The sequence below is a fragment of the Dromaius novaehollandiae genome, chromosome 6 (genome assembly GCF_036370855.1).
Source record: "Dromaius novaehollandiae isolate bDroNov1 chromosome 6, bDroNov1.hap1, whole genome shotgun sequence".
Taxonomy (NCBI): Eukaryota; Metazoa; Chordata; class Aves; order Casuariiformes; family Dromaiidae; genus Dromaius; species Dromaius novaehollandiae.
In genome coordinates, this window is record NC_088103.1 from 30,463,724 (window position 1) to 30,487,883 (window position 24,160).

Consider the following 24,160-nt stretch of genomic DNA (forward strand, 5'->3'; position numbering starts at 1 on the left):
TCCATGTACTCTCCAAGTAAATTCTGCACATCAGCCAACCCAGACATATATGCAGTAACACCCAATCCCAGCTTTGTATTATCAGAAGTTTTTCATGTTACAACAATTGTTTTGCTTTAAATGACGATGTTTGAGAAATACATTTCCCTACATCATTTACTGGTCACTAGAGGGAAAAAGTATAATATACTTAAGTGTGAGCTTAAAGCCTTAAAATATTTTCTCCTTTATCCCCAAGATATTTGGGCTATCAACATAAAATTGATTATATAAATCCTTAAATATGTGTTAAAATGAAACATTTTTCATGCAGTAGTTCTGCTTTTGTTCAACTGACAAAATACACTAAAGAATGTAAAAAATATTTATTCAACCTAATTCAACATGACTATAGTTTGCAATACTAAAAACAAGATTTACAACATAGTAATCAAAGTAATGACCTTCTGTCACCCAGTCTAAACTGTTTTATAATTCATACAGTATTTTTGTAATTATATTTCACATTAGTTTCAATTTTCAGAGAAGACAATGAGCTTTCCCATTGAACAAGTTTCAAAACCACTAATGTGCATCATTCAATTCTTCATGAGACTTTAAAAAACAGTAATAAATTGGTTGGAAATATATACAGTGAAGACCACTGAAAAGATGTTCTCCAAATGAGGAATTCTGTAAGAAAAACGTATTACATTGTTTCAAGACTATCTTACAGAAAGCAGCAACTTTCAGAGGTTGCTGCTCTATATTTAAAGATTTAATATAAAAGTCAGCCCACTCTAAGACAAATATAATCAGCAGACTTACAAGATTATCGTAATTCTTCAGTTACAGCAAGAACCTCAAAGTATTTGATATGAATGTATAATTTTCAATACTTGCAATTTTGAATACTAGTTGGCAATTATATACATTTTTATACATTTCTAAAATATTACATTGCAGTATTTAACATAAACATACCATAGAAAAGGTACCGCATTTTGAATGTCACTAACATACATTATTGCAATCAAATATGAAGTCCACTCTGCATTTACTTCATTTCTGGTCAAAAACAATATTTACTTATGAATACTTCCACTGAGATATAATTATTACCTTTCTCCATGCATCTGTCATACTATCATGAACAAGAAAGAACGAACTTTGAGAAAAACAAACAAGGTTGCTGTAAAGCATGAACTTCAAATACTAAAACTAGGTTAAGTCTGGTATGACTATTAAATAGCTACATTATGTTTGTCAAAATTTAGCTTCTTGTAGTTTATTCCTGTTGAAGTTAAGTTCATAAATGTCAAATAACTGAAGTGCTAATGTCTCTCTCAGCAGACTACTCTGCACATATTGTAACAGTAAAGCTTGTTGTATAAATAAATTAGATTATTACACATTTAACATCTATCCTTTAGTCCTTTACAGAATGGAGCCAAGTTGTTGTCTTAAACTGTCTAGCCTGCAGGAATGCACCATACTCAAATTAGGGACCTCACAGTGTAGTGTAGCCCCCTCTAGCCAATGTACCTGGATTTATTTCCTTCTCTAGCCAATGTACCTGGATTTTATTTCCTTCCAGTAGAGCTGCAGGCATAGCAGGGGAGAGTCTAGTCCCGACAGAGCTGAGTTATGCACCCAGGTCTGGAAGTTTAGAAGGACGCCCTAGTCTGTCAGTTTAAATATAGCTTTAGTGTCCACTGCTGTTTCCTCACATTTCTGCTATTTTTACTTGTACAGATATTTACACAATCAAAAGGAACAGCAAATATACCTGCAATTACAAAACAACTGCTCTAATACCAAACTAATTACAAACTGAGTGGCTGAAATTCACTGCCCCATATAATTACTTTACTGTGAATGGGGGAAAAAAAAAAAAAAGCTATCCAGTACCAGTTACAAAACAGCAAAAGAGCCATGAGAAAGTAACACTAGGCACTGGTTAAGATACAACTGGACAGTAATAAAATAATCACCTAGAAGCCATGCTAATTTCAAAACCTAGTACTTATGTGGCTGAAGTTGACATATATGGACCCTCTAGAAAGTGATCCATCTTCTGTCCCTCTGGCCTGTCATTCAAATATTTTACACTCCCTGTTTCACATCATCAAGAAAAAAAACAAGGAAATCTTTATTGGCCGATAACCTGCAATTACTTCTCCTTGGCAATGACTCATGTTTCCTTTCAAAAAATTACCTTGTGTCAAGTGATGAACTGGACTGCCTGGGTATGAAAACACAGTATAGGAAAGGCATTTGGACAGAGCCTACATTTTTAATTAACTACACAATTTAAAATATTTTTTTGTTCTCTATAGTTGATGTTTTTTTTCATTCAGCATTTTGGCTCAAAGAATAATTCAGAAGCCTGTTGCCCAGCAGAAATACCCAAAAATAATGAAAACAAGTCACATTCTTAGGTTCAGTGGTTGCTGAAAGGATTTACCCTGCCACAAGACAGTGCTTTATTTTATTTAAAGAAAAAAAAAATAAGAGCAGCAACTTATCATAATTCTCCACTACTGTGCAATAACAATGGAATCAATACAACAAGGAAATATTAGGTGAATCTGTACAACATCTGGAGATCACAGCCTTATGCTCCTTCTTGCTCAGGATAATTTAGAATTTTGCGGTGAGCTTGGCGCAAATATTGCTGCTGTTTGAAGTAAACTTTAAAAGCTCCTTTTATAGCAACAAAAGCAATTCCACCCTGAAATAAAAAGAGATTTTGAAAACCTGCAAAGTTCAGTATCCTATCATTGCAAATTATCTTTTTAAGAATATCTGGTAAAAGACTGTTTATTTTCAAGCTAATTAGGACAATTCCAAATGAGTACCCACAGGCATAACATTTTCTGTCACAATGCAATATTAGAGAGGTTCATGTTACATAAAGGGATTACATACTGGGTCTATAAATCCATTCGAAAGCTTTTACTTGCTCAGGAGTTTGACAAATATTCTAATAATCAAAATCTATCCTATCTGAAGAACAAAAGTAAAATGCAGATACATATCTGTTCTTCTCCCCTTCTCTGAACAAATATTATACAAGGCATAAATATTATTAATTACCATTATACAATCAGACTGAAAAAGTCCACTTGCCAAAGGCAAGCATGGAATAAAATAAAACCTGTTTTTGTAAACCAGAAAGCTTTCTTTAAAAAAAGTTTCACCCTTATGTTTATCTAGAGCCTTCAAAATACAAACAGATGCTAGGCCGCCTTTAGTCTGCATCAGTGGCTGTAATATCACTACTTGTTCCATGGGGAAAATACAGAGGTAAAAAATGTGTTGGTATTGAAAGAGGGGGCTGAAGTGACAGCAAGACAAGCAGCGATACCACCATACTAAACTCAGGCTACTACTTTTTGGCAAGGCTACAAGCCCAAGAGGGTATTCACAAAGGGAGAGATACTTTCTCCTCTCCTTGCTCTTCCCCCTGCATTCAAGTTCTCTGGAGAGTTCATTTTTCCCTCCTTACTAAAATAAATAAAAAAGTGGATTCTTTCAAAGATTTAGTAATCAGAAGCTAATACGAAAAGCCTAATGATATAAACCCCAAGCCTTCCCTTGCACTGGTTGTTCTTAGAAGACACTAGTTTCTCAACTTCATTATCACCCTGAAATTACTATTAAGATCTGACTAGCACAGTACCAGATGCAGGTTTTAACCTTATCTAGAACTGAGATCCGTTTCTGTCATAGGGTGAGGTCAGTCGGTCTCACACACACAACACGATGCTTGTCCACTGCCAAGATAAGGAACCTTAAAAAACCCTACCATTAATGAAATGCCACTCTAAATTCTAGTTCCATTTGTGCTCCTTTTTACTTTTGTTCCCTTAAAACACACACAAAACTTAACTTTACATTCCTATAATGTTATTATAGCCACTTATGAAACAAACAATACTGAATCTTACCAAGATTGTCCTTTGTAAATTTGAATTAACACTGCTGAACATCAGCTTGCCAACTATCGTGGCGATAGTAGGGAAAACTAGAGCTCCACATAGGATACGAGTAGCAGAGACATGATCTGCTAAAGGGTTGGCCTCCGCTGGAATACGAGGAACAGGGCATCCAATGCCTAAAGGGATGAGGGTGGGGGAAGAAAAGATTACAGAGCCACTACCTCAAACAGAATATAGAAAGCACTAAAAAAAAACTGGCTTTGCTCTATATGAATAGCCTGTTTTAGTTACTTAATTTAATCACTTTTTAAGAACTAACCCTCTCCTCAGCAAATATTCTATTTCCATTAAATGACTGTGCTCCTTTTTAGTTTCAAACAAAGCCATGATTTACAGTAGCTTGCAGCAGCTAGCTGCTCCCCAGCTGCAGGGAGGAGAGGAGAAGCCTGATGGCCTTAATTGAAGCCATGTTTATGCCCCTCTCCTCCCTGCAGCTATGTATTCTACGAACGCAATCTAAATAGGCTGAACATTAAGTAGAGAGAAGGTATTATCACCCTTACTTAATAAGGGTGGAAACAACTTGCCTATACCCACCTCCTGAAGGCACACGCCCAAACTTGATATTCCCCTTTAAGTTTAATCACATTACCTGGAAATATGCTGTTCAAAATTTGTAGCTTATTAGAATATTTGCGCCATAGTCTGAGCACGTAGTCTTCCCATCGAATCATCTTGCCCAATATTAGCATGACTGGGATGGTGGGAAGTCCAATCAAAAGAAATAAAGGATCAGCTCTCTCCATGACATCAAGACCTTCTTTATGACCCACAACCTGGTAAATATGTAAGAAGTTTGCTGGGTAATTGACAAATATAGCAGAGATCATTACCAAACAAAGAATATACTTCTAAAAGTTTCTGGTTTGATTGGGACTGATCATGCATTTTAACTTAAACTGAGTACAGCAGCTAAAACAGTATATATTTTTTTATTTTATTTTTTTCTTTTGCATTCTATCAGTTTAAAGTTGGTGAGTTACCAACCCTAATTTGCAAGTCATTAGTTGCAACACAGTTCCCTACGATTTCAAGAAAAGATTCATGTGCTTCTGTGCCACCTGTATTTATGAGTAAAAGTTCAAACATATGAAATATAAAAATAAGGTTTTCCAAAATGCTAGGAAAACTTGCAACTTTAGAATGATTAATTCTACAATCAAAAAAAAAAATACTCAGATGTTACTATTTAAAGGATTAATTGATAGCAATTATCTCAGGACATTTTAATCAAAATCAATTTAATCAATTATTTAGAAATACCTGACACAGAGATCACAGTATTAAAAAATATTAGTTCTCTAAATAACGCAAAAAGAGGTAAATTTTTTCTACTGTAGCAGAAATAATAATAGAATGTCTTTACTTGCACCTTATTTGCAAACATGGTTAGTGCTACTATTTAAAGGAAATATTAGACTAGGTGATTACTTATGTGTCTAAAACCTTTCTACTTGCATAATAAAAATCAGACTTTGCAGTTTATAAAATGTATAAATTAATTACTTCAGAACAGTGCATTTTTTTTCCTAAAAAGTACGTATTTTTCACTTTAAATAAGCACAGTGAGCTTGTATGAAGCCAAACTGAGTATTAGACTAAATTCTCTTTGGTTCTATTTCAGTAATAAGGCAGGCTTGCAGAGGGCAACATTCTAATACTGCAGAAGGCTGGATAAGTTAAAGTTAGATTCAAGCACATATTTAGACACATAGTTATATGAAGTCTCAAAAGTAAATCTGATAAGCTGAGGAAAAAAAAGGTAGATATCTTCCAGCTTTGTCTCAAGATAAGAATTACTAAATGTAAACAGTCCTTGAAGCACTTCTGGAAAGAATGGGCTCTTTCATGACTTTTCCCATAAGAATCCAGGAAGACAAAACCACTAAAATAGTAATTATTCCATTTGTCAGGCACTGGATTTCCTGATGTGTTTTAATTGTCTTTTATTGCTGCTTATCGAGATATGCAAAAAACTATGAAGTCTGCTCTTGCATAGAACTTAGAACAGATGGTAAGAACACATGACAATAGCAAGACAGACAGACAGACAGACAGACAGACAGACAGACAGACAGACAGACAGACAGACAGACAGACAGACAGACAGACAGACAGACAGACAGACAGACAGACAGACAGACAGACAGACAGACAGACAGACAGACAGACAGACAGACAGACAGACAGACAGACAGACAGACAGACAGACAGACAGACAGACAGACAGACAGACAGACAGACAGACAGACAGACAGACAGACAGACAGACAACTTGGTACCAGGAATAGGTGGGACAGTGAGAAAGCAGATGGGTGACAGACCGACAGACAGACAGACAGACAACTTGGTACCAGGAATAGGTGGGACAGTGAGAAAGCAGATGGGTGACAGACCACAATATCTTCAGCCAGTACTTTAGCCTTGTTTTAAAAAACCTTCCATCTTTTCTTCTAAAATGGGAAGATGTTATTTACCACAGTTTCTATATATGTATAACAACTGATGTTGTTGTTGCCAAAAGATTATTCCTTCAGAGACAAATATTCAGCATTTGTTTTCCAGCTTCTTCACCATCTTCCCCCTAGATTTTCATGCTTGACTGCTATCCATTTCTTCCTCATAGACCTCTTCCATCAAAAACAATCAAAAAACAAAAAACGAACCACCCCAACTGCCTTGTCTTTCCTGCTTTAGAACATCATTTCTCTCAACATTGTCAGCATTCCCATATGATTTGTTACTGGCTTAGCCTACCACTGGAGCCACAATGCCAATTTCATGTTTTGTTTTTCTCTATTTGAAACTTAACCTATAAAAATAGCTTTTGTGCTTCTCTCTGGTCCTTCAATTGAAGGAGTCTGAAATGCATCAGGAAAGAAGTATTAAATCTAGCAAACAGAGTGGCAAAGAAATGGAACAGTTTCCCTCCTCTGCTTCCCTTCCACTCCCATCACTTTCCCCTCCTGCCCCAAATAACCTCCTTCCTTTTAAGCAGAAATAAGTTATCCTCTTACCCAGACTGCCATTCATATGATCAAAAGCCACATTAAATCAGAGGAAAATAGCTAACTCATCACACCTAAGATTTAACCAGCTGTCTAAACTAATGTAGACGTGAAGTTGTAACCATGCAGTTAAGTAGATCTACAACTTGCCCTTTCAGAAAGCCAGATTCTCATTTTAAAAGCAAATTAGCTACAGAATGGAGTGCTTATGTTTGCATTTGGTTACACAGTTTTACAGAAGCTAAAAAAGTCATAAAGGTTCCTACAGAAGAGGTTCAGTATAGCAGTGAGCAAGCAGATAAAGACAAGGACTGGCATACTTTACTAAATTCTGCATTTATTGCAATGTCCCTGTAAGGGCCACAACAAGAACAAAACATCCGATAAGGAAGACTCTTATGTATGTAATTTGGAGAATCATTCACTGGAATGGAGGAGGCATTAAAAGTCATTATCTGTGATTTTTATGCAGCCTGTTGACACTGGTCGCATTACTACCAGGCAGACTGCATCAGCTCAGCTGGGCTCCAGTTTAACTGGTTATCACATGCATTTCTGCTATGAGGTCATGTACAAACAGAACGAAATTGCACAAAATCTTGAGATGGAGGACTGGGAGAAGTAAATGGATGGACTACACAATTCAAGAGAAGAAGAAGAAAAAAAGAGTTCCGTGTGACTTATATGGATAAGCACTAGGTTGCATATTTAAATTTTACAACTGTGCAGTGGAATACTTAGTAGGATACAGATGCTTTTATTAATTCTATCTATAACTGAATTAGCATCAGAAGTACTTCTGTTTATGTTTTCATATAAACCACATGTTTTGGGCTTGATATAGGGAATCACAACTAAAAATGATAACTATGGTCCTTCTGTACAATCTGCGAAAACTCTGCCATGTTGTAGCTGAAGTAAGAAAGCCATGAACAAATCCTACCACAGACAGCAGTCTAGCACCTGTCAACACTATTTTTGTATTTAAAGGTCAACTTTACAAGAACACAAGCCGGAATTTTTTTTTCTTTGCTTTCAACTGACCATACAGGCTGAAGTACTTAAAAGAAACTAACCATTAATATGCAGTGTTTTGCATTTGTTGTTTTTGCACGAGTTACACCATTCAGAGCATGCACATTTTCTTGCACATAAAGAAAAAAATGCACATAAAAACATGCGCATAAGAAAAAAATGGTAGGTTTGTGAAAAATTCACTATGTCTCGACCCTTTGAAGGTTACCAGCAACTTCTTCTTTCCTTAGGTAAAGAAGAGATAGATCTTATGTCTATTCTGAAGAATTAGACACTCCCTTGGTTAGAGGCTAGACATTAACAGTAGAGGAGGGGTAATGGTTCACCAGCTTATTACTGTTGCTGGCTGTGCTGTGTGCAGTATTGAAATTCATTAGTGTAGACCTTTTCTTAATATGGTATGATCAGTTAAAAGTAAAAAGCTTTCTATCTGCCCATCTTGCGAATTCACTTGTTAACCATACTAAAAATGCTAAAAGCAGCTAAAGCATATTTTAAACCAAAAAGGAGGCTATTAATGGACTTTTAAATAAAAAGTCTGGCTTTCAGAAGTGATGAGTCAGATCTAGAGAATGGGGGAACATGTGTACCTGCATCACTGTCACAGCTCCATATGTAACAGCTGTCCAGTAGATAGAGCCCACCATTATTCCAGCTGCAGCAAACGGACATGCCTTTGAGATCAGCCGATCTGCAAGATCCAAAACGTAAACAACTGGACCTATGATAAAGGAGAAGTAAGGTTTCAAGATGTATATACAAACATACTGAAGAAAGCTCTCAGTATGTATCACTGCTAAGAAAGCATGACCTTGGCAAAATATGAGTCTGACATCCCACATATGCTGTTTAAGCGAGAACATGCAGTTAAGAAGCTAATGGACTAAACTCTTCACTTGCTCCTGCCTATTGTTTCAGTCATTGTAACATCCTTCTGAGAGATAAATATACTGGTCACAGCACTGGCTAACTTACACCACTGAAACTGAGTGGCTTCCTTTTTTATGTGTGCAAGCAGAAGGGGCCTAATCAGGCTAATCCTAGTAATTCCTTTGTTCTAAAAAGAAATTTTAAGTTTAGTGGCTTTTTTGTTTAAGATTGTGTTAGGTATTTCAGTTTTCAAAAGGAAGAAATACTAGGAAGTTAAAACATACTCCATATGCTGACCTTTGGTAGCTTTCTCACCCGAGAGAATTCTTTCCCTAGGACTTTATTCTGCTATGCAGGTTTAAAAAAAAAAAAAAAAAAAAAAAAAAGTGCAGTTTAGATGAAAGATTCCTTCTACTAGAAAAGGCTGCATTCAGTATTTTTAAGAGGACAACCTCTCAAATACTGGGGACACACACACACTTCTCTTGATGTTATTTAGTGCCTTTGACAGCATTCTATGAGTAGAGTTTCATTGCTTTATTTATGGTCAGCTGCACTTTCTGGACTTGCACAAAGCAAGACATATTGACCAACTCTGAGATCTGAGCGAGGCCATGCTCGTATCTTTTCTTTTGTTCGAAAGAGACAGCAAGAGCACCAGCAAAGCAGAGGCCAAAAGTCCAAGTGCTGGAAAGGCATGTACCAAAGTGAACAAGGAGGTTACCACAATCACATTCCATGTTACTTTCAGGTTTGTCAAAACAAACAAACAAAACCCTTCTAAATATCAGCAGAAAAAGTAATTTTTAATGTTTTATAACAAATACTTTAGGACAAACTATTAAATACCCTGTCAGAAAATAAACAAATACAGTTGATAAATACGCTAAGAATAGTTGTCTTGCCATCATGCTGCAGACATGATTCTACATAGAGACTGTCCTCCAACTCATACATTTGCATTTATAGTTGTTGTTAGCACTCTCCTACTTTTTTCTGCCAAAATCATTAATGAAAATATTAATGAAAACTCTTCTCAAAAGCAGGGTAAAGCCTTCTTTAAGTAACTAATCCTCCAGGTTTCTCATCACAGTTTACCCACTCCAGATGAGAATTCCTATACTACTTCCTAATCTGCCCTGGAGGGGAGGGAAAAAAAAAAGAGAGAGATTGTTGAACAAAGGTATTAAATGACTTACTGAAGTTCAGATATATTAGATGCACAAGAATTCCACTATATGAATTTCAGTCACCAGATTAGTGTACCATGATCTGTTTTGTAAGCATATCCTGAGTTGTATCACACTTCCCCCTGGCCTCTAATTAATCTATCCTTCAAAACTTGTTCTGACCTTGCCCAAGAACTGAAAAGATTAAGTTCCAAAGCTTTTGTCTTTTTAACTTTCTAAAAACATAGGTACTTGTTTTTGGCATTCTTCAAATATACAAAAATCACTTGCAGTTTAGTTCCTACCTTGAATACCTAGTACGTAATATTTTTTAGTGTGGTGGTAACTTAGCACCCTGGTCCCAAGAAGATTATTAACTGCCTATTTGAACTATCACATTTAGACAAAATGAATCAAAATCTATGCATTTAACATACAATCATCAAGTTTTGAAATTCCAAGTCTTCAGAAAATTACTTGTCAGCCAAGCTGACAAAACTGCAACTCCGATTTTGTGATTTAGTCGGTCCTTCCCTTTCAAGAAACCAGCTATAGGGGGGGATACTTTCAAAACAGCCAACTCTAGCCAGTCCAAGTCAGCCAAGGAAAACAAGCAACAAGAACAACTAATGTTCATTGCCACATTTGATCAGTACTAGTGTTCTTGTAAAGTACTCCCCATTTTTTTTTACGTTTTTAAAATGGATAGTGTAGGATTTTACATTTTGTTTGAACAGTGGTAACATCCGGAGACCTTACATAAGGACTGCAGCTTTTTTTTATTGGTATTTGTGCAAATACCATACTGAAGAGGGTGCAATTTAAACACATCTATATAATTTATATGCAATCTTGACAAAAGTAGTTGTAAACATGGCTGAGTACATTATGTACAGACTGTGTTGAGCAGTCCTAAGCAACTTGGACAGAACATTGTTCAGCATAGTCTCTATTCCAACTCCGCTGGAACTTCCAGTTTTTAACTTACTATTCATGTATTTTAAATTGGTTACTTTTCTGTGCATCTTCTAGTATCATGTGCATTCTTTGTTTCAGTAAAAACTATAGTTTTAAGGGCCTGAAGCATATTTGTTTGCTGTAAGACAGTAAGCACCTCACCAGCACTTGGCTTCCAATATGCCAGCCAACATAAGTTTAAGTAACTAACAAAGCTTAATTATACAGATAATTTATTCTCAAGTATCCTATTGTTGAATAAACAAGAAAAATAAGATTTCCAAAGAGGGAACATTTTAATAAAAAAAAAAATCTTGAACAGGCTGTTCAACTGTAGTGACAGTTGTTTAACTTTCCAGACTTAAAAAGTGCTGAGATATCTATCAATACGTGGAAAGTAGCACCAAGGTCATAACTGCAAGTACTAAGTGCACAGTAGTTTGCACATCCTGAAGGGTTCTCACAGTCACTGAAAAAGTTGTTGTTTAATTGCACTACTTGGAAGAACTCAGCAGATTCTTTTGGAGAAGGTGAAGACAGAGATTCAGGAAAAAAACATCCTATTCAGTGTGCCCTGAAGGGCCTCAAAATACTGAAGCTTGCCTTATACATCTTGGTAAGGTGGTATGCCAACAGCAGAAGTCTAACACACTAAAAATAATAAAATTGCAGCTACAGATACTAATCATTAAAGGAAGCAAGCTGCAGAATTATGCATATAATCTTGAGAGAAGACTACAAAAAAGAAAGGTCCAATAACAGATTTTTAAATAATCCTTTAGAGAGAAAGCAACAAGAAAGGGGAGCAGATATAGCCTTATCTTTTAAAGCAGCATTAAGGAAAAGGCAGGAAATTAAACATCACTAATTAACACACATGTTAAAGAAGGAAATGCAAAAATATTTTTCATATGGTAAACACTATCAGGCTTTAAAAGAGTTTTCTGCCATGCTTGGTTTTCTTCCTTTCTTATTAAATTAAGTATAATGATACTTAAGTTTTAAACAGTCATTTTTAAAATGGCAATAATATTTTGTTATGCAATAAAGAGAAGTTCTCAGATTAGAAGAGAAAAACCTGTTAAGAACATAGTTACTACCAGTTTCTTAAAACTAATATCCACTATCAAATTTAAAACAGAACTGTAACTTTAAAAGGATAAGATACTTCACTAGAGGGTTTGTTTTGAATTGTTAAATAAGACATCCACTACAGCTTAAAAACATATTTGTTATTATCTCATGTTAATATTACTTTAAAACTATAATCATAAATAAAAAAGCTGTGTTATGGAGTGCTCCTTCACAAAAAGCTATTTTTAGAAAATGTTCAGCAATACAGTACAAATGTCTTAATGTAAGTAAGTTTCTGAACCACGATACCTCAGGAAAACCTGGTTAGTTGTTTCATCCTCCCTATTTAAGTACTCAATTTCTTTAATGGCACAACTAGCAATGTCTTCAAAGTATACCTGCTGCAGCATGGAGAGAGACTATTGGCAAGATTGCCTGGAAACACTTCCTTGTTCTAACTCTGCCTGAGGTGACCTTGACTGACTTGTAGCCAAGTTGCAATACGACAGTTTGCGGTTACTAAAAACTGCTACAAAAGGGACAAGACTATCTCACTTCCTTAAGGGAATGGAGCTCATGACTGAGGTTGGACAAACCGGAATTCATTTCCCTGCTCTGTTACAGGTTTCTTGTATACACTTCTACAAGTTTGATAATTTTTATGCCCCTCTCATCTGTAAAATGGAGGCAGGTGTTACGAGGGAAAAATACATCAAAAGATTCTGAGATGCCTGCACACAAGAGCTGAAGAGTTCTGTGCAAGAATTTTAGGCTTTCTCAGAAGCTAGGAATATTAGCATTTGGGAGTTTTAGCTTTGAAATAAAATAAGACACAAATTGCAAGTACAAATTAAAAATGCCTGTTGTTGTCTACGTGCTTGTATCTTCTCCAAACTACAGTTGTTGGTTCCCCTTTTGCCCTTTGCCAAAATAAAATGCATAACTTCACCTAAGACAAAAGTAAGAATTTGAAACAGCTTCAAATTTTGTGATGTGTCCAGATATCAAACCAAATTTTATCCAAAGGAAAACTAAATACTATCACTTGATGCCTTCTTTACATTTGAAATTAAGACTCCTCTCAAGCTTATCCTTACAGCAAAACTGACTTGTGGATTGCTATATGAAGTACCTTGGTAGTAAGTTAACATGCTGTTTTATATTTTCTTGAGTATCACCAATTTACTGTTCCATATTTTCTTTACCATTATTCAGTGTTCCATCCTGTTAATACGTATCACCAGCCATATAAAATTTCCTCTCACCATGATTGTGTCAGGCCTTATAGTAGAAAAGAAGGCCCCATCCCAAAGAACTGACAGTGCAAGATATTTTCAATTGTTGTATTACAGAAAATGACATGCTGTAAAAAGTCTTCTTTGAAATTCCCTAAAATGTACTCACTCGCTATACAGCACTTTAAGTGCTATTTTAGTTTTAATCAAAATTTAAGTTCCCAGCTGTTGTGGTTATGGAAAGAACCTCATGGTGTGAGCAAAATACAGTACTGATGCAAAGATGAGTCAGGAACAACATCAGTATCGGATGGGAACTGACCCATTCATCTTTACTATATTTTCTGCTTAATGTACGGTTAAGATCATCTAGGAGTTAGAATGGCAGTTATTTCATCTTATATGCAAGAAACGAGAATCAAACTACTGTATAATTTACTCGCAGCAGCATTTTATTTTCTTGACCTAATCAATACACCCTGTAGAAAATATAGATGAATTGGGGCCCCACTGGAAAAATGGCAGCCACTCCTATTTTAAATATTTGCAATGTACTGTGCAGCATCCTCCTTAGCTTCTCATCTAAGTAGACTCTGGAAGATCTCCAACTCTTCTTTCACCTTGACAAACAGAGCTAGAAACTGCCTAACGACCAAGTAGGAATATTCTTACCTCTTGAATATAGAGCAATATTCACTCTTGAATACTTGCTAAGCAAAATAAAAATATGGTTGCAGGTAATGCAACACCTTGCTCAGCAAGATTCCTTCCTCTGAATTTCCTTTGATAACAGTTTCTCTGCAGGCTCAGAAAAATTCTGGGATGTTTTAATGTGCTAATGTGTCAATTGCTGAAAGTCCCCCTCTGCTCAACAAGGAAAAAAAGAACCACAATAACCATAAATTTAAATATAGGTCAGCCACTTAAGACTTACTGATACACCTAAGAAGTGGAATAATTTTTAGGATATAATTAACAAAGGCAACACAGAAGATGTGTGCAGAACACAAATTATTTCTATTTGGAAAACAGAATGGAGAAATTTTCAACAGAACTGACACAAAAAAAGCACAGAAAAAAAGGCAGGAACCATATAAAGAAACAACTCATTATATTTTGTTTAAATTTTAAGTGATACATTTCTTACCTAGCTTTGGAAATACTATTAAATATTCTGCATTGCACTGAGGACAAGCAACTCTAGCAGTACTGTTTCCTCTTTGCTTTTCATCCACCCAGCGCTGTAGACAAGTCTGATGAACCCATTTCGTAGAGCCCCTGCACCTGCAGGGTCTCACCCACTCTGCTGTCCGATCATCCTCATCAGTAGCAAAACAAACCCAGCAGCTTCTGTAATTACAGGAAGGAAAAAAAAGTCATACATATTTGTTGCTGCTTCTAAGCATTTAAAATAAATTTTCACAGGTGAAGCCATATTTAGAAAAACTGCACCTAGATGGGATTATGCTTGTTGATTCATTCTTAACCACCACAAATACAAACACTTTGTACCACAATCTTGTTTGCATGTTTATATAATCTTACAGACAGGTAAACAACTGCTTTTAATATATTTTGAATTACTAATTTAACTTTGAGTTAAATAACATTGAGGTTATAGTATTCAGTCTCTGAATAACTCATATGAAGAATTCATAGTTTTAAATGTTTTATCAGTATCTCCTTCTACACTAGATATTTTGCTAAGTTTTTTAATTAAAAAAATACAAAATCAATCCAGTAGGGGATCGGAGTTTGTTTAGAAAACAAACTCCAACGCACCCACATGATTAGAAAAGTTAATACAAATGATAGAGTGAAACACACTGATACCAGACTTAATAAAGATATTTAATTCATTCCCTCTCCGTTCAAAGTATTTCATTTAGAGAAATCAATATTAAAATAAATAAATTAAAAAGTACTTCAAGAATATTACTATTCTACACTACAGAAGGAAAATTCTGTTCTCTGAAGTATTATCTGGATATAGAATTAAAGTGTTTGAATTTTATATAATTTATTACCCAATTATCCCTTAGAAAAGGGTAAAATACAAGCATGAGAGGCTATGTGACCTGGCCTGAAGAGAGCAAATGCTAAGAATTCCCAGATATCTGCTCTGATGATTAGGCCAGATCGTTGGAGACTTCATAGCTTACAAAAGAAAGTGAAACATGGATCGAAACTAGCAAAATACCAAACATGCTGGCCCAGGAATTATTTAATTTTACAGTGAAATAACTTCCATAAATTCTATAAACATCCATAACTTCCATAAATTCCATACTGAGTTGTGAAGTTCAGAGATTAAACTAGAATCTAATGAATAACGATCCTCTTGCAAATCTAATCTACTTCAATATATCTAAAAGATTTTATATGAACAATTTCATAATTAAATCTTTATAAAAGCATATTCCAACAGCATCCCTATAATCTATCAAAATATGCTCTAATTAGAGATCATCTAGTAAATGAAGTTCTGCAGAATTATTTTAATGCTGAAGTTTTGTTCTCAAAACTTAAGCAATGTGATTAACATCAAACAGTAAAAGGCTTCTTATGCGTAACCACTAACAGATGGCAATTCAGACAGTGCCAGAGCATTTCTCAGCTTTTTACTACTAAACAAAAGAATGTTAAGATTCAAGAATAGTGATCAGGACTGTAGTTTCTATGTGGAAATGTGTTAGTGTGTTACAGTGGTTAATGATGCTTTTCCTCTCCCTCCCCTACCATTTGTTGTCGGTTATTAACCTTCCTCCAATGCCTTAAGTCCTCCCCTACAATCAAATTCTATCCTTGTTTCAGCTTCTCAACTCCTCCTCACTCTTATTCCCTCTCTCCTCCATATCTTTTGTTTCTGTCTGCCTCTTCTGCATCCCACTTCTAACCTTTGCCAGCATCTGGGAGCAGAAATTACAGCTTAGAAGTCCTCTTCAACCCCCATCTGCCAGTTCGTCACATACTACCTCTTGCAAGAAGTCAGAGTTGTAACTAAACAGGAGCATACTCGCTGAAGAAAGCATCACAAAACTTACCTGACAAATTTATACTCAAGTGTATATGTACACTTTCCTCTCCCTCTCTACCCCCTTAAAAAAAAAAACAAAAACAAAAAAACCCAAAAAAACCCACCACCCACTAGGCAAAACTTAGACGGAAATTATGTGCACAGCAAGAGACCAGAGCCACCGCCAAAGCAACAGTTACAGTAATTTAAAGGAATTTCACTTGTAAACAGCTGGGGGCTTTGTTTCGATTTTGGTTTTTTTTAACTAAAACTCGGGGTGGAGGGGGGGGGGATCCACAATCAGAAGCTTCAGATTTGAGCCTGACAAAGTTTGAGTAATGAAAAAATACAGTTGTCTGACAGTTTCCTTTTAAGACCTCGCTATTTTAGGCAGTATTCTATTTGTTAACTAAAACATTGTTTCTACAGAAAAAAGACTAACAATGTTTTCTTTATAGGAATAACTGTGCCTACAAAATATTTGCAAAAGATTTTTTTCGAAGAACTGACTCAATTTTATGATTTAGAGCTGCAGAAATCTACTGAAATTTAGTTGTAGTTGTGTGAAGAAGCAGAACATAGCCTGTAGTGACTTATGACTGGCACCTCTGGGAAACAAAACAACTTGAGATGCAGATTCCAGAGAGGACTCAAGGAAGAGAAACTGAAAATTAAACGATATAATAGATAAAATGGACATAGCAGATGTCATGTCCACACGTCCAGTTGTAAGTACAGAGCACATGATAGTAGATGCAAACTTGTATCTTCTAGCATTTGTGCTCTGAAACAGGAACTGCATCAGTTTGCATTCAGGATGACAGTTCAGTTTGAAGACTGACATGCTGAATCAAAACTGCAATTTGTTTCATTCATCTTAATATAAATATGTAAGTGAAGCCTGACTTTGGCTCCTTCTGCCCCCCCTCCCTTTTTTTTTTAAAGTCAGAATTCTAGTGTTATGCACTCTTTTTACCTTCATGCTGCCTGGATGCATGTATTGCTGTCCTAAATGAAAGGACACATTAACCCTCCTAAGTAGGAGGGGGAAAGATGGCTTAGCCACAAGTTAGTAAGAATCCAGATGAAAATGCCAAGACCACCACTAAAACATAAAATTATTACAAAGCATGGCAGACGTTTTCATTCATTGCACTAGATCAAGGACTTCTTGAGGAACTGAAGTTCTAACAAATTCTGTTAATGTTCTGTTTACATTGAGAAAAAAAGTTTACTGTAAGAACAAGCAATACAATACACTGCTACTGATAATCTTTCATTCTTCAGTTTTGTTCTTGGCTACCTTCAAAAGTAAACTTTCACTCATTCACACCACATCCTATTTGGATCTGCAACATCTCTAAATCTGTAACTTAGTAGTTTTGTAGTTGTTTTGAACTAAGGGCTTCACAATAGAGCTAGTTAGGTCTGTGGGCTGCAATAAGGCGAGATGCCACCCAGCCACATAAGCCTAGGGTCTATTCAAATAGTGAGGGATTTAAGCATGAACAGAATCCTGCTACACTGCAATTTTAACTAGTGAATTAGTCCATGAATACCCTGCAGATTAAATTCTGTTTGAATTTTTTGTTAAGGTTAAAAAGTCAAGAAAATATGTATCTTTTCTTTAATTGATTCATCCAATTTCTTGACAGGCAACTTATATCTGAAAACCAGAAAGACCCATGAAAAGAATAACAAAATCCTTTACAGACTTATACCTTTAGCAAGTCATGAATAATGAACAGCTAATTCCTTGTATTCTGTCATCAGCTTTATCTCCTTCTATTGACAGCAGCTGTAGCAGAAAGAGCTAAATAAAACCATTTCAAAACAAGTATCTTGGCTCTTGCCAGATTTTCCATTTTCTTGTACTGAATAAAATATGACCTTGATTCTACTACTGAATCAGGTTGCTACTCAGATAACCTGAAATAGAAAAGGCTGACAAGGTAGAACAAAGCATTGTTTCTGATAGAAACTCAAACCTTTTTCCTTGATGACTTTCTACAGAGCCAAATCAAACACTAATGTATTTTTCCACACTTTCTTGGCAAAAAGAAAAAAAAAGGGAAATATCATTACTTCAGCCTTGAACTTATAACTGCCTTTTAAATTCAGCTCCCTAGCACCTAAAGCTCTCCAGTCTCAAAAATGCTATTCTCACTCTGAGAATAAGTCATTTATTGCAACTGTTTCATTCTCTATCAAAGATGAACTCTTTTCAGGGCACTGTGTGTGTTAAGAGCAAAGCGTATGGAGAAGAAGTTGTATTAATACTAAAGATCCTACACTCCGAATGTTATATGACTAATCAAAAAAGCTTGTCCCAGTATCAAGCCAAGGCCTGCCTAAAAACAAATTTCTTCAAATTATGAGTTCTTCATCATTAAGGAAGCCACATACTCCTATGCCTGCTTGGAGCTATAGCTCCTAAACACCAGTAAGATACTCCAGTACCAACAGACATATCTAGAGACAGACTGCTTTCCTTTTTATTCGGTTAAACTGTTTCTCAAGGTTACTTCTTTCTCCCAAAGCAGTCTCAGATGAGAGATGGAATGGGATCTAATTCATGCTATTTAAATCAAATCTGCCTCAGTCTGTGGGAGCTGAATTAGTCATGACACAGCTTGGTTTTCAAGCAGGCACGAATGACTCTGTAAGCAATACAAAAAACACAATTTAAAAGCAATATGTTAATTATGTATTATTAGAGAAAAAAGTTCTCAGAAATCTTTAATGCCCTATAAGCACAGTGGATATCCTGGTATCCACAACACTTAAGGGAAGATGACTTATGAGACTGGGACAGCACTGCTATTTTATAGTGCTGCAAGAGATAAGGCAAAAGGTCTTGGATTTTTTTCCAGTGCTCGGTGGCACACATGTACTGTAAGTAAAAACAGAGAATTTCTCCTCTGAGAAGAAAACTGCTTTTTACGGTATCTAACACTTCATAACCATGAGAACTGCAAATCTGAACGTGCATGAAGTCCCCTAGAACTGTGAGCCAAGAAGCATTTTTGCTCCAATTACAGATCCCTCGTAAGATACAAGATATATCTTTTTAAGCAAACTTTTCTGCATTTCACTCACATAATACACACTTTCCCTCAAAGCAGCAGGAATTTGCTAATATCAGAGTAAAGCATCACTATTTTGCTAAGTAGTAACTGACTTATGGGCTTATTGCAATTGAATTTCATATCTGAAAGTGGGGGGGAAAAAAAGCAAGTACAACTGATATCAATGATAGCATGGCAAGCCAATGCAGTGAAGCGTGAAAGCACATCTTGGAAGAAATGAACTGAAAACAAGTTCAATACCTGGCCATAAAAAGGTACTGTTCCAAAGGATGACCCACAAATCTGCTGTTTGGAAGAGGGCAAGTCTTCACGAGCTTCTGTGATTAAGTATTTTATGCATAGTCTATGCCAACAGATAAAATATCATTGATGAGAAACAGTGTTAAATTTCCACTAAATTTGCCAACTATACTCTAAACACTATAAAATCACATGCAAGTGGGAAGACTGGAGTGTCAGAAGATCAGGAGAGCTATCTAGCAGAAGACAACATAGGTTGGCTGCTTTGGAGATGGTTAGGATTTTATGTATGGGAAAATAGCAAACTTTCTGCTCAAAAAGAAGGGAAATGTTGCACTGCAAATGCTATTGCTAATGCTTCCTTTTCCAGAGTTTGAACGATTTTGCAGGAGAAAGATTCTTACGCTGGAGGGCCAGTTTCTGGTCACGAGACTGCAAGCGTAGCCTGCACGTTCCTGATAAAGGCTGTGAAGTGGGGAATACTAGCTCATGTCCTGCCTCACAGAGATTAAAGTGCTAGAAGAGAAGGACTCAGCTGCAAAGTCTAAAGCAACGTGGCAACTTCAATAACAGAACGCATACAGACCCTATCCAGCACAATGCTAGAAGCTGGTTAGCAGACAAAGGCAGCAGCAGAATTATAAAGGGAGCACCACTATTTCTCCAATATTTCTCCTGGCCATCACTCACAGCATAAAACATTTTATTTTCAACACAAGTTCTGTCTATCAAACTCAAAAAAAAGAAAGAAAAGAAAGAAAAACACTGTCCTAAGTGTGGGGATCCCCCCACCACACACACACACAAGGAGCAGATTCCAGTGGGACATCAGTGTAAAGGTGGTAGTCTCAGAAGATGTGTCATTATGATTTCTGGGGGTCCTTTTTTAAAGCACTTTGATATGGCAGCCATATGCTAACCTGGATCATTAAACTAGAAAATGTGCTGTCTCTTGAAACAAAGTCTTAAAAGGGAAGTTTCTGAAGCTCATCTGTCCCAATACCCAATTCTGCTCTGCCTGGTCACCAATGATGTAATTCCAAGTAAATAAGAAGTTGCTAAGAATCTAGAAACAACAGTAAACAGACTTGACTATACAAGTAGCACTTTCACCAAAGGCGTCAGGAAAAGGTTAAATAGAGAGTATCAGACTAATGAGGTGAGTGTATGGCCACACAGAGCATCCGCATAAAGGCTCTGACTTCCTCCAACCACAGGATGGCGTTCTTTAAACTATTTTTTTTTTTTGAAGCTGTTGATAAAAGCCCATGAATGACTAAAAGACAGTAAGCACACAGTCATCAAATGCATAAAAACAAAACATGGAATAATAGAAGGTGTACCAGAAAGATCTGGTGATTACCGAAAGTTGAACTAAATTTGCTGATATATACACTCAACTATAGCTCCAACTAAGGAGAAATATTTTGAACTTGAGCTGACTGCACTATATAAAGGCAGACATGAGTAAAGGACAGTTCACAGAATCCTGCTGGCAACTTTCTAGCTTGTGGATAAAATTAAACGTTTGACTGCCAGCCGCTATCTATGATGCTGAATCATGCCATCACAAAGCTTTATAGGCTGCAGTGCTATGTTCAGCATAGGTATGTATGTATATATGTACATTACATATATATACACACACAATCTTGCACGATCAGACACAAACAGATCCGTTTAACACAACCTAGCTGCTGATCTAACACTCCTGGCTGCATATGAAAACTAACACGCATATGAAAACTAACACTGATCTTCCTTTAAACTCCCCCTTAAAAGAGGAAAAACAAAAACAAGAAGTTTACTACTATACCTCTCCTTGCTAATGCTAGAACTCTGCTAGAGAAGCTGCAGCTGTCCAATTCTGTTCCTAATTAGGAAGGTGACATTTTAGATTTCTTTTTAAAAAGCAAATAAAATAGGATTTCTTTGTCCACAGCAATTAATCCGCTCAGAGATATAGACAGTATGACAGTAACGCACATTATCTGTTCCAAATTAATACTGACTTTTTTCAGCACTATTTTAGTTTTGAAGTTTTATGAGATTGCTTTCTTATATTTATATCCTAAAAGTGTCCTAAACCATATTTGTCTAAGCTAGATCTGCTACTGCTCTGTTAAAATGAATTCATGGTAGAAATTTAAAAAGACTATTTTAGCAGTTCTAACGAATAATCACCATTAATGTTTTTAGGGCTATAAAAAAGCCAGATCATCTAATTCTGTATAGATGATTCTTAAAGTCAAAATATCTTTCTATTCAACTTCTCTTCCACTGTATGGCTTTGTATTATAGCTACACATATCCGTTGCACCAAGTTTCAGATTAAATTCATTTCATAACTGTGACTAGTTATCAGGAACAACCACATTAAAGAATAAAGCTCTATTTCCATACTACAGAAAGCAATCACTTAACTTGTTAAACCACTGTAGTATAATCTATTACAAACTTAAAAGGACCGTGAAATTGTGGTAGCAATTCCAGTTATTGGCACAGATTCTTGCATTTTAATTCTCTTGCTGTAATCAGTTTAGCAAGTCATGGGAACTAACTACTAACTTTTCTCTAGCAGCATGAAGTTTTTGAACATTTGAATTTTTCCATATCTAAATTTTTCCTTAACGTTTATTCTACTTTGCATTTCTGTTTGCATCACACCTTTAAATATGACCACAAATAATTAAAGAGAGATAATTAAGCAGATTATTAGAAACAACTAAAATTCAACTCAGATTACACAATTCATGCTGGTCGATATTAGCTGTATTACCTATCCCAAAAGAATCTATTATGACTTAAACTTGATATTAGCATGACACTAAAAGAATAATTTTAGAAAGAATATTTCAAATAAAAATCCAATCAAAGTAGATTTTATATATAGTTTAAATTACAGCTTTCATTAGCTGACTGTTTTGGTTTACATAATCTGTTTAGACATAATGTGATACAGTCTGCTTTGGGTCAAATTTTGTCTTTTCCTTTTTCAAAAAGCCTGCAAAGATTCTGGACATTAAAGATGTCACAGTGTTAACCAGAAAGATACTAAAACAATGTCCTGGCCAAATGCTGATAGCTATTTTGTTCTTCCAAACAAGTGTTTTAGTGTGGCTACAGTATTCTTCTTCAGTATCCACTGAAGAAAGAAAACCTAATTTACCTTCTTACTTCAACAGCGGAGAATGAGTACTACACACTAGTTGTTTCATCTGCTCTCAAAAAAACATAACGCTCTTTACAAATTTAATGCAGTACTTTAGGATAAATTAAATATGCCAAAAAGTGAAAGATAACAATACATGATTTGCCAAGGCTTGAATTTAGGGTTTTATTTTCTCTTGCAACAGATGACATCATTAACACTGATGACTTATACTGCTTTTTATGCTGGAATAATTATTCTCAAGATGATTCTTCTAAGCACACCCACATCCCCTGTCTGCCTTTCTAAACTGTCATTCTGATTCATGCTCTACTGACATACACTGACTTGGGAAAGCTGTTCAGTCTCCAGTTAAGGTTACATAGAAATACGTGAGCTAATTAGAACAAGTAGTTGGAGATATCAGTGAAAAAACATGTTTTTATTTTCTATGAGTTAAAAGAAAAAGTTTCAGGATTTTTCCATTTTGTTGTAACATACTAACTAGTTTATCCTTACCTGTTTAACAGCACCAATAATCCGAAATTAAAATATTAACAAAACCACAGTAATTTACCAGAAAGCTATTAGCTTTCCCAACCTTTATCTGCCTGATTGCCAACACTTCAATCATACACAAACTTTTGTTTCAGCACACACACCCATATAGCCCTGGGCTGTCAAAGCAAAGCAAATTAACAAAACCGGTGTAATGCCAAACGGCTGCTGAGCTGAAAAGGAGCCTTTACTTCTGCCCCTCTTCATATAAGATATTCCCCACAGATTGAGATATGATATATTCAAGCACTTTTAAGTTCTCATTGGGTTTTAGTTCCTAGCTTGTCAAGCTAGACTTTTCTGGTGGGTGGGGAAGGAGGAGAAAAAACAAAAAAAACCCAAAACACCAGCAAACCCACAAACATTACCTTTCATTCTGAACAAAATGAATTGTCATAAGCAGTTATCCAGGCACAGGCCTTTTGAAACAGCCTCAAAATTCACTTTTCTGAAAGACTATTTATTATTACCATACTCTCTCACTTTTCCAAAAGGAAAATCCAGGAAATCACCAAGGCTCAGGGGCCTTGCTAGCGGCCTTTAAATATAAGAACTTTATTGTTACATATATTTGTTTTATTTCTTAAAGGGGGAAACAAAAACAGAGCTGTTCCAAAACATTTCAAGGGTAAATTAGGTAAAACTACTGCTCACATATGATAAACACCTTATTATTAAAACATTACATATTTTACTAATTATCATCTCTAATAGATAATTAGCAGCTTGTAATACAACTCTAACAATTTAAGATACTGAGTGTCAGCTAGGGAGC

General features: G+C 35.8%; 1 protein-coding gene across 2 annotated transcripts in view; it reads right to left on the minus strand.

Moving 5' to 3' along the window:
* Positions 1-350: 350 nt before the first annotated feature.
* The window catches only part of MARCHF5 (membrane associated ring-CH-type finger 5), a 35,976-nt gene continuing 12,166 nt past the window's right edge, over positions 351-24,160 (minus strand). The window contains exons 1-6 of one of the 2 annotated variants that reach the window (XM_064514061.1): positions 19,677-19,699; positions 14,479-14,681; positions 8,617-8,747; positions 4,576-4,759; positions 3,933-4,099; positions 351-2,713 (exon numbers count right to left, since the gene is read on the minus strand). In XM_064514061.1, coding sequence (XP_064370131.1) covers positions 2,597-2,713; positions 3,933-4,099; positions 4,576-4,759; positions 8,617-8,747; positions 14,479-14,681; positions 19,677-19,684 — 810 coding nt within the window. In that variant the 5' untranslated portion in view covers positions 19,685-19,699 and the 3' untranslated portion in view covers positions 351-2,596. Of the gene's footprint in view, positions 2,714-3,932; positions 4,100-4,575; positions 4,760-8,616; positions 8,748-14,478; positions 14,682-19,676; positions 19,700-24,160 lie in introns of those variants that run through there. The other variant, XM_026094162.2, reaches the window with a different exon arrangement.